The 12,111-nt window shown below is 40.4% G+C and overlaps 1 protein-coding gene across 1 annotated transcript; it reads right to left on the bottom strand.

Moving 5' to 3' along the window:
• Positions 1-254: 254 nt before the first annotated feature.
• Positions 255-8,117, bottom strand: plcd4b (phospholipase C, delta 4b). The gene is given in 17 exon segments (XM_048239206.1): positions 255-397; positions 588-737; positions 872-1,004; positions 1,127-1,305; positions 1,569-1,685; positions 1,847-2,003; positions 2,138-2,299; positions 3,106-3,258; positions 3,385-3,529; positions 3,968-3,999; positions 4,001-4,170; positions 5,643-5,874; positions 5,979-6,108; positions 6,197-6,425; positions 6,540-6,698; positions 6,828-6,877; positions 7,943-8,117. Coding segments are annotated over 16 exon segments (2,259 nt in total). The 5' UTR covers positions 6,850-6,877; positions 7,943-8,117; the 3' UTR covers positions 255-308.
• Between the last annotated feature and the right edge of the window lie 3,994 nt (positions 8,118-12,111).

The following is a 12,111-nucleotide window of genomic DNA, read 5'->3' as shown; positions in this document are numbered from 1 at the left end:
ATAATGAATTCATATATGAAATATATGAATATAAGACAACATATGAAGGCTAGTTTGCTTAAAAGTATCACATCACATGCAAAATCTTGCATGCTAGTAATCCTACTCTTGGTGATTAATAAAGTATCTATCTATCTACTCTTCTTCAGAGAAAACATTCTGATGCATTAACAATGCCAAATAACACTGCTCCTTTTTAAAATGATGTGATTGAATAGTGTTCAGCTTATTCATAAAAAAACAGCAAAAGGACATGAGGTAAAGATGTCATGTTTTTAACATGCTGGTACTAATGCGTCAGCTGTTCATCATGCAAGGTCTATATGGATGTGTACGAACAGAGAGGACGGAGCAAGACTTGTGCCGTCTTTGGACAGCAAACGAATGTGACGATATCCTGCAAACATACAAGCATACATCTACTTATTACACATACTTTATGTTCCTTGCATTGCAAATATACCATATCCCAGAACATAAAGTGGAATTATTCTCTTGTGATTGCAAATATACCATATCCCAGTACATAAAGTGGAATTATTCTCTTGTGATTGGAAATGGCATTTTTCATTCAGCGGCTGACTTACCCTGTAACATAGATGTGAAAGGCAAGGTGTACTGTCCTATGAAATCATTCCTGGTTGTTGTGTCATGGTCTTCCACCACAAAGCGCACCAGAGCCAGCTCAGGAGTGTGGATGCTGAACTGAAGGCTTTCATTCCATACTGGATTAAATCCTGCAACAGACATAAATAGCTTGGATGAAATCACTGAAACCTTTTCTTTGGCTTCAACGACGCTTCAGGAGAGCAATGAAAACATGCTATACTGAAAAAGAACTTTTTTTTTTTTCAAAAGAACTGCAACTCACCATTGTTGTCAATGTGTCTTGTCTCTTGTTTGGACTGATCCTGGGGGACACCGTAGATTTCTACCCTGACGAGCGGGTCCACAATCGAGCCTTCCTTCTTACTTAATTTGGGAAGCTGTTGACCACTAATTATCTTTGATAAAGGGAAGATTTGTGTCATCTTAGTGTTATCTTGTGTTTAGCTTAGAACATGGACTAACTGATCAAAATCCATCCTTGTCTGTAGACTGTAGGTCAGTGATGGGTGCTGGGTACCTTGATGAAGAGTTTCTGTGGATGATCGTTGCAGAACTCCTGGGGTCTATCTGGATTAAAGGTACTGGCATATTGCCTTAAGAACTCAGGCTTTAGAATATAGCCGCAAGAGTTGTTCTGACTGAAGAGACCATCATTGAGGTCCATCTCAGTGCCAGCTGTCTGGAAATTCAGGGCCACTGTGATTGAAGACAAATAAAACTGATAAGCCATGCATGATTTACCTTATTAGAGTATCTTAATATGAGTGTAGCTTATAATAATAATATAATAATATGGCACATGTAGCAAGTGGTGGTCAACATTTTTTCATAAACATCACAAAAATATTAATCTTAATGTTCACTATATCTGTTGTTGGTAAACATATGCATTATTACTTCCAAAACCAGAGTGGTAAATACTAATTCATCTGATGAGACCCACCGTATAAAACTCTTACCTATCTGGCATCCCACATTCCACATGTCCTGAGGACTGTAGTTGGATGAGTCTGTCCTCATCCCGCTAGGGTATACTCTGGTCAGCTGCCTTGAGTTGTGCTGCACAAACTCTGTCCCTATCCAAACAGAAACGAGCTGACATTTAACACTTTTATGTTAGAACAGTTAGAACACTCAATGCAGTTGCATTTGTTTTATTAAGTGGCCTCTGCTACTGTTCCTTAAAGTGAATTCAGTTGATGTCAAAGCTGACTCCAGCTGTGTAGCATGGACCCACCTGCTTCTTTGATGTGTTTCCTGGCCTTGGATTCGGAGAGAGAGGACATCTCGTAGGACTTTCCCGTCTCACGAGATTTCTCAAAACCACTGAAATGGACACTCTTACAGTACACCACCAGATCTGATAGCTCTTTGCACAGACTTTGCTTCAACTTCTGCAAGAGACATATTTATTGTAAAATAGTTTAATTCAAAGAAGTCTACACAGCAAACTCAGTCACCTGGCAAGGTTTTTTTTACAAACAAACAGACAAGCAAAAAAAAAAAAAACAGACAGTCTGTCCAGTACCTTTTCTCCATGGCTTTCCTCAGGTGGTAAGCTGTCTTTGTCTATTTCAGCAGCTTCGTCCTCATCGCTCACTTCCCCTGTGATGGTCTCCTGTGCTCCATCCAGATTTTTCTCAACTCCACCAATCTTTTTTCCTTTTATCAGTATCTTCCCCCTCAGGGCCTAACAGGGCACATACACACACAGATAAATAGAAAGAGAGAACAGAATAATGGAATGAGTCGGACCTCAATGTATAACACCATGTGTTTCATGTATGTACTGTATTTCATGGTTAAGGCCTCTGCATGCTATGACCACATTGTGTCAATTACATTTGCACAGTGACCTAAAACTTTAGTTCATCAAAAAGGTTTTCAGGACAGGTTCAATTTTCAACATTTTCACATCCGTATATAATGTCAATGCATGCGGTTTCCTCCTGCAGCATTCGGTATTTGATGGACTGGAAAAAATGCAGATGGAAGTACATGTAAGTTATAGATGTAAGATATAATACAGGCCTTTGTAGTTGTGTTGATGAGCACAAACAATCACACTAATTATCTTGTTTGATGCTGCTTAGGTTCATTAAGAGCTAATATAAAATGTTCCTTGAATGAATGTTCAGAATCGTTTTATTTGACATTGTAAAAACATTGTAAAACATTGTCACAACGAAATTTAGTGCTACTCCTTCTGGTGCCTAGAGGTTCACATTCATACTCACGCCATACCCTTCCACAAAACCATACCCTCTCATACACATAATGGGACAGATGCTTCTAGTGCATAGTAGTATACATTCATACTTACTTCATACTCAGTCACACCAGATACCAATATATATATATACAGTACATACACTAATAGGACAGGTTTAAACTGCTAATGAGATCATCTTATGTCATTAAGGTTAATATTTCATTTATATATTCAATATAAATATAATTTCAAAGAATCAGAGTTGAAAGGCATATTTATCTCACCTCTGGAGATGGTAGCACACTGGGAACTTTTCCGTCCAATGTGAATTTCAGTAGACTGTTACCAAGGATGCTGCTAAGGTGCTTGGCCATGACTTTTTGTTGTTCAATACTACAGTGGTTTTCCAAGGATATGATAACAGGGTACTCCGACACCTGATTAACAAGAGGAAAGACAGTGTCACAGAGCCTTATCAATACATCATGTGTACACAGATAGCAGAATTCCGTCCAGGACATACTGCTCAGGCAACCCATAGTGAGTTCAGGTAAGTATCTCACTTTGAAAGCATAGTTTGCCACTGAGGCTATGACATCTTTGAAGAGGATCTTGGAGGTCAAGGTATGTCCATGGTAAACTATGGGTTCTCCATTTGGGCCATCCCAGCAATCAACTTCCACACAGCGGCAGCCTCGCTTCAGAGCCCTTATGAGAATGGACAGGAAGTGAGTCATGATCCAATTCCATCATAAACCTTTTCTAAAGCATATCAACCTCCTGGGAGAACAATTCAGTTAAGTGCTCCCTTTAAAAGTGCTGCCCATGGTGTTTTCTTGCCTTTCCTTTTAATCAATACGTTTGCATGTGTAGTACGGAAGTAGGGAACATTTTGGAAGATTCCATCACATGCGTGTAACTTTTGAAGACCTATTGAATAAGACATGCAAACTGGAACTATTAAGGGATCACAGCATGTGAATAATGGATGAGATACTGTTAGAAAGGATCTGGGGTTCATTCTCTGCTTCCTCTTCATTGGCTTCTTGCTATAGTGGATTTTTTAATGTTTTGAGTATAATCCTCTATTTACATTTTAGCCACATTGATATATCTTAAGACAGGACAGCCTCGGAGGTGTCATACTGGATGTAAGCTTCCACACTACTCGGCCCCTTTCAGCTGGTCCTCCAGCAGGTAGGTGTTGTGGGAGGAGGAGATGAAATAGTGACACAGGGGCTGGCTCATGTCCTGGTACAGTCCCTGGTGTTCTGCGTTAAAGATGGAGCCCTCAGAAGAGCACAGGTACATCAGAAAGCCATCTATGGACATGACCTGCCGTTTTTTAGCTACAGAAGAAAGACAAACGGTTTAATTCATCTCACATGTTCATATCCATCATCAATTATTGTGGAGACATGAAGAGGCTTGGTACGTTTATAACCATTTTGAGAGTTGTGATGGCAAATAAAGATGTTTCCAATTGACTATTTCTAAAGGGTTCATTTTGGACACACCATTTTTCATTTGTAAAAAAGATGAAAACGCTGAAAGTCTTACAGCCTTTTGGCATGTGACAGTGTCATTTTCAGTAAGAACAAACATATTGGTCAGATTGAAAATCAACATAAAATCAATATTTTCCAGGGGTGTGAATAATTTTGTTCCTAAATGTATAATGGAGGACCATCCACGTCATTTGGTTCCAAAGGCTGTGATATTAGAGCACAAATTACAATTAATGCGGTCTGGTGAACCTACAAATCTGTGAACACATTTGATCTCACAGTAGCTTAACTGGCATGGGTGGGCTTTAAATTTTGACAGAAGAATAAGTTAGCAGTGCTGTTGAACATTATGGCTGCACTGATGGTGTCAGTGTCAGGTGTCTGCTGCAGTGGATTTTGGCAGTTATTTTGAATTTAGGACAGGGTCTGTGCAATCCTTAGGATTACTAAATTAGAAAATTTTAAAGTGAGGATGGTTCTGTCTCAATCTTCCTATCTTAAGTTGAGATAGGATTTGTTCCTAAAAGCAGTTAGGAAACATGCTTCTGTAATACCATAAATCCTTAATGTCATCTTAAACTGAGATAAGAGGATTTCATAGTTAGGAAGTTTCTGTTATGAGGCCCCTGGTCCCCACCATCCTTCTAGGAGAAGTCCGTATACAAATAGGTTATTAAATGCAGCACAAGCTACTGTACTGTCCATGGACAGAGTTCGGTGATCGACTTGTGTGGACTTTCTTCTCACTAGATGGCTTCAAAGAGTGATTTCCTTTGTTGTAGCAAAGCTGCATGCCCCCAAAGGCTATGATATATACTTTTAGTTGGAAATGCGTATCTCAGTCCTAATCTCAAAACTGCACCAACTAACATTGTTTTGGTCTCCAAAGAAAGTTTACATTTGTTATCTTCTCATCCAAAAATAGGCCCTAGGTTGTTCTTACACCAGACTCCTTCAATTTGGCTTGAAGAGCAGGACACTGGGTAAGAATGAGCTTTTAATCTATCTGCCAATATGCCCCACTCTCCAATATGCCCCACACTCCAATATGCCCCACACACTCCAATATGCCCCACTCTCCAATATGCCCCACACTCCAATATGCCCCACACTCCAATATGCCCCACTCTGCAATATGCCCCATTCACTGCACAAATCATTTCATGCTACAGGGATGATGTAAGATAAGTGGATATGTGCTATTTATTGAGGTGTTGTTTCTGTCTTGTGTGTTAATTTAGTTATTGTGGGTGGTCATTGTGGCTGGTCTGTAACTGATTGTGGAGGAAGAGGGTGATTGTAGTGGTATATACCATTGTCTGAGGGCTCGTAACGGTCAATCAGATCAACAGCGTGTTGCTGACTCGTGTCACCTTCCAGCTGTTCTTCCCTTAGGAAGTCCACCAGATCACACACAGACAGTTTCTCCCCATCACTTGAGTACTCCTGGAACAATTCCAGAATTTCCTTCCTCTCGGTCAGCATTTTGTAGAACTCGACAAACTCCTCGGCCTCCAGAGAGTCAGTCTGAGATTTATCTGCTGTCTGTGAAAAAGAAAACAAAAGACAAATAACAACACAATTATGTCAACCGGTCAAAAAACAAGATAACCATAACTATGTTTACAACACTATTAATGGGTCCTTACCTTGAACAGCAGCATGGCATGCTGTTCGTTCATGTCCAGATTCATCATTTTCAGAAGCTTACGAATCTCCTTAAAGTTCATCCTGCCATCTTTGTTTTTGTCTGCCTTAACAAACCAGTCACAGATCCACCTAAGCAAAAAAGTTATTTAAGGAAAGAGACAACCATGTTGGTCATGTGAATTGACATTTTATCGTCTATCTCTTCTGATAAGGATACTGGTCAAGCTTCTCCCGTTCATCCATGCTCTCCATATTCTCAATTAGAGCACGAAGACCCTGGATCCATGCCCGAGCCTCCTCTGCTGTCTCAGCAACCAGGTCCAGGTTGCCACGGCGGCCTCGGAACACCAGTGTAAAGCAACATTCTGCAGCAAACTCCTGAGCGAGGCTTTGCAGGACTTCTGACTGATGTCCCTCACGCACTACCTCCACATCACATACAGAGACTGCAAAAGTGTCAGGAAAGACTGAGTCATCCAGTGCAAAACAGTGAGGCTATGTTTATTGAGCCATTTATAGGGATTATAGAAGGGAATGGACTACACATGAGCATTTCTTACAGGAAGAGTTGGACATTTTGGTCCAACTGGATTGGTACCCAACAGTTGCAAAGTCTTCTTGCAATCTGAAATGGCGTTGTTTCTTTGAAGAACGAGACTTAACCTTCCGCAACATAGCTCCTGCCATCATGCGCTGAAGGTTTTCATTACCCTGAATACCTGGACAGGGGAAGAAAAAATCTTTCAATTTTCTGAGATTATTTTTGTGGCTGAAAGATTTACTTGCTCTCTTTGGTGGATTTGAAAAATGAGATATTGCCATGATTCTGTTTTGCAAGCAGAACTTACGTAATTTTTGGGGTGATTCCATAGTTGATTTATCACATGCCAAGGGTTTTCTGCCAAAGAAATTTTTTTTGTCACAGAGTGAGTGCCTTGAATCATAGTGTGTTCTCTGGTTAACAAGAGATAGAAGTTAACTTTTGAACACACTATCAGAACATGTGATGATATGCAAACAATTCTGTGGTTTTGACAATTAACTCTTGAGTGACTAACCACTACAGAAGAAGTAAACAGTCAATCCTGTCCTTACAAATAATACATCTATGGGTATTTAATTAGCTTGTTCAGCTTATAGGCTGTGTGTTTCTACTGATTATCTCAGTAAACCGCTAAAGTGGATTAACAAAGAAAATGATATCCTGCTGTAAATTTATACATCCTTTTGAACTGTGCCAAAGGAAAAAAGGAAAAGCTGTGACAATGGGACTTGGGGGGCTCATATTTTATTTGGTTTTGGCCACTCCCTTTGAAGTTCCAAAATAACTCCGCTTAATTATGAGGTTCCTCAGATAAAACACGTAACAGTCACAAACAAAAGAGTGAATGCCATAAAAACACTCCAGGCCTGTGAGAAAAAAGGCCCCTTGTTTGAGAATTGTACCAACTCTAACAAAGGCATCTTTAACATCTTCAGTTCATCAGCTGGCAGAATGTCTGCTAAACTGATAGTGAGGCCTCGAGCTGTACATGTGGCCTGCTTGCGGTGGGGTAAATGAAATGGATGACTAAGACATTTCTCCTAAGGGAAATCAGCTGATGGATTAACAATGGCCCTTCCACTACAAAACCAAAGAACAACATTACTGATTAAACCTCTGCTAAAAAGCTAGAAAGCATTTCAGAGAGGATTGCAATTTCTCAGCTTCACAGTCTGTTACTGGAGCGGTGCTGGCTGTAATGCAGAGCAGCCATCTAAATTGCTGAAGGGAAAAGCAAATGAAATCCATGTGTTGAAATGTGAGCCAGACAAGAAAACAAGAGGGCACTGGAAAACAGTGATGAAATCCGCACCAACGCAAAAAGGCAAGTTTTGATGAACTCTCACCCATGACAGTACCAAATGTTTCACTGATACAAAGCATGAACACACAGGGTCAAAATACTGAGAGGGTACTCACCAAATGAAGGGGGAATATCACTGTCCAGACAGCTATAAGGACCCAGGGGACAGGGCGTGTTTAGGGATAGAGCAGGCAGTTTTTCACCGCCTGACTGCCAGGCTCCCCACTGCACAGGCTAGTCTGAGTCAGAGCAAGGAGGCAGGCTGGGAAAACTGAGCCACAGTCAACAGTGATGCACTACTCCACCCCCCACCCCCCTCCCTTTCTCCCTCCTCCTCCCCTTCCTTCCTCGCCACTCCTACTGCTGTTATGCTGCCCACAGACTGTGCACCACTTTCTTTCTATTGCATCTTCTCTATTTTTCTCTCCTCTGGTTATGACAGAATTAGCTTTATAAAAGTGGCTGCTTCTCCTTGAGTAAAACATGTCACAATCAGATGATGTCATCAAGAAATATGCAGTATGTGAACAAGCCATTTGAAAGAATATATAATGCCTTATAAACAAATAGGAGGAGTTTGTTATCTAGCCAAATGCCCAGATATTTGTATTGAGAAACTTGCTCAATCTGTGCCCCATTTAGGGAACAAATGTTATAGGCATCAAGGTCACACTTTCTCGATCTAGTAAAGATCATATATTTTGTTTTTGCTTCATTTAGAACCAGTTTAAGATCTTTCAAGGATTTCAAATGCACATTGAAGATATACACGGCTTGCTCTACAGATGGTGCATAGGCATAAAGGATTGTGTCATCTGCATAGAAATGCACTTGTTGTGTTACATGCAATGTTCTATTGAAGCACAGATGTCATTGATATACAATGTAAACAACAGTGGTCCCAAAATTGAGCCCTGTGGAACACCATTATTTAGTCTCAATGACTCTGAAGTTGATCCTGTCACATCTACCCACTGTGTTCTATTAGAGAGGTAGTTTTGAAACCATTTAAAGGAAACTTCATCAAGACCAAAAGAGGTTAGTTTTTCAAGAAGTAACCTGTGATTAACAGTGTCAAAAGCCTTTGCCAAGTCAATAAACAAAGCTGCACAATGTTTCTTACTGTCAACAACAGTAGCTATATCATTTACTACAGCAGTTGCTGCTGTAATTGTGCTGTGGCCAGCTCTGAACCCAGATTGATAAAGACTTAACATAGAATATGATGACAAAAAGGAACGAAGCTGTTCATTTACAAAGGATTCTAACATATAGCTAACATGGAAGCTTGGAGATTGGCCTATAGTTATTCAAATCACTTGGGTCTCCTCCTTTATGCAGAGGGGTCACTAGGGCTGATTTCCAGACTTCTAAAAATAGAACCAGAGCAGAATGTTAAATAAAAAATAAATGTGAGTTAAAGGTTCAGCAATGACAGGGGCTGCAATCTTTAAGAGATGTGGGTCTAACTGATCTGCACCCAGAGAGCCACCGAGTTTTACGTTAATGGCTAACCCGGGACAGTTTTACGTTAATGGCTGACCCAGGACAGAGGTGGATACACGTATAGAGAAGCTTAAACTGTTTCTAACATAAATATCTACGCCACCACCCCGTTTAACTCTATCAGCTTTGCAAATATTGTAACCAAAAAGGGACATATCTGAAATATTGGTATAATATATATATATATATATATATATATATATATATATATATATATATTATACCAATATTTCAGTATAATATAAATATTGGTATAAATATTGGGAAATAACATTGGGGCAGCCGTGGCCCACTGGTTAGCACTCTGGACTTGTTGTTGCCGGTTTGAGCACCGACCAGTGGGCCGCGGCTGAAGTGCCCTTGAGCAAGGCACCTAACTGCTAACCCCTCACTGCTCCCCGAGCGCCCCGTTGTAGCAGGCAGCTCACTGCGCCGGGATTAGTGTGCTTCACCTCACTGTGTGTTCACTGTGTGGGGATCAAAAAAGTATATTATAGGCCTACTGTATTCAACCAAGTTTCTGAAATCACAATGACGTCAGGGTTGGAGTCATTAACCCACAACTTTAAAATGTCCATCTTTGGCAAAAGGCTCCTTAAGATATGTAAAGGCCTTGGTTTTGTTCACATAAAAAAGGCATTTATGTGAACAAAACCAAGGCCTTTACGTGTCTTAAAATGTCGTGACAAGTCCGATATAGGCATAGCCAAAAGACGATCTCCAATATCAGATGAGCGCTCACCAGCAAGAGTTTGTGCGCTGTCAGTTGGCATGTGACTTTTTGTTGTTTATATCCATTTTCGCAGATGATTCCTTTTTCTTTGCACTTCGCTGTGTAATCGCTGGGGCAGAACTTCGGTAGATGGCTTTGACACGACAGAGCCAGTTGGCCTACGCTCTGGTGAGTCGCGCTCATCAGACCATCGCTGTTGACAGGCACCAGGAAGATGAGTTGAGGAGTTGTACCTGAGTGAAGGGACACAGGGATACAGGAGGATACCATCCTCTGTTGTCCGCTTGATAACAGTGCGACCGGATCCTCGATGGATCTAGCGTTTCCTGCGTAATATCCCCGTTGCCCGGCAGAGGTGGAGCACATTTTCGCTGACAGCCGCGTTGAAAGATGACAACTGCAAAAGTTGTAGGGCAGTGTATCGTAGGGCCAACATCAGCAAGGCATGCTCACACTGACAGTCCAAAGAGAGCTATGCAAGCGCCCTTCTCCTGCGTTAGGCCAGCTGACAGTCCACCGACTAAATCAGCCACTGATGTCACAGCTGAGAGTCAACCGACTACATCAGCCATTGAAGTTCATAGATTGAATGAGTAGTCTTACTCCCAACTGTCAACCGACGGAAACAGCCACTGATATGCTGATGAGATAGCAAATGTTACGGAGATAACGGTCTTTCAATGGAATGCCGTCTCTTAGGCAAAAACAGACAAAAAAACACCACGGAAAGGGAAAAAAACGCAACAAAAACAACGAACGAGTTGATATGTTAACGAATAAAATATACAAATAAAAAAATATATAAATCAAGTTATGTAGATATTAGACAATAATCAAACAAAATTAGGCCAAACGGAGCGGCGCATCTGGCCAGCGTCCCCTGTAGGCTAGCCTATTGAGAATCAGGAAGATGAGTGCAAGATGAGTGTCATACCAACCTCAAGTTTCTTGAGAACTTTAACCATCAATTTCTTGAGAACTTCAATCATTGAACCCAAGGAACTCATTATGTGGTTCCCCTGCAACATTGCTCAAAAAGTCAAATATAACCTGACAATGACATTCTCCGTAGGCTATTCGTGTATTATGAATTTGAAGCCGTTATTTTAAGGTAACAGAACTGCATTTGCTTTAAGCCCAAATTCTGTGGCTCTCAATAGGTTCAGTGGTTTGTGCCACTTGACAAGTTCAGTTGTGACTTCTTGAGTAGGCCTACATTACTGATACAGTAGGAGATGTTACAGGCAGGTCAGCATGTTGATCTGTTGATGTTTGCAGATTTTTGACATGTCTTATAGGCAGAGAAAAGCTGTTGCTTTCAAACACTGCCCACTTAATCAGCAGTCAGTGTGCTGATGAAGGAATAGATTAACAGATGTGGAAGGTATGCAAAGTGATTTCATGCTCCCTTTAAAGAGTATTTGTAGTATTTTCAAAATATAAAAATACAGTATTTTATTTTGATACATGGCGTGGCTACTGTATTTTGTAGTTTATTTTGATACACTTAAAATTAGGGTATTTGATATTTTATTTTAAAATACATTTTGATGTATTTTTGCTCATCCCTGGCTGAAACTAGATGCCTAAAATATGTACTTCAAAAAGTGGTAAATTGTTGCTTTAAATTTGGGCCCACAAACATACAAACAGCTGATGCAACAAGAAAAACTACTTTGACAGTTCAAAAACAATATGAAGAGGTTGGTTCCAAAACGCTATACCAAGCCAAACTCTTATGCCGAGCCAAACTCTTCATATTCTCTTGATAGTTTTGTGGACTATCCTAATTTAAAAGAAATAGAAAGGCCTAACCCTGACTAATGGATCCATTAAGTGTCTGCTAAATGTAATGTAATGTAATTAAGAGTGCACTAGAACATATTCCTGACATGCATATTGGTGCTACTGTTTTTTTTTTTTTTATAAATAAATATTTAAACTCGGTTCAGGCCATTTGCTCAGAGGAAAACATCCTGATGTAATAATGTGGCCCCCAGAGTGCTATCTCTAATGTTCAGGTAAGAACCATTGTTGCGTTTATCT

This window comes from Alosa alosa, chromosome 3, assembly GCF_017589495.1.
Source record: "Alosa alosa isolate M-15738 ecotype Scorff River chromosome 3, AALO_Geno_1.1, whole genome shotgun sequence".
NCBI classification, from domain to species: Eukaryota; Metazoa; Chordata; class Actinopteri; order Clupeiformes; family Clupeidae; genus Alosa; species Alosa alosa.
This window is presented reverse-complemented; position numbering and strand designations above follow the sequence as displayed.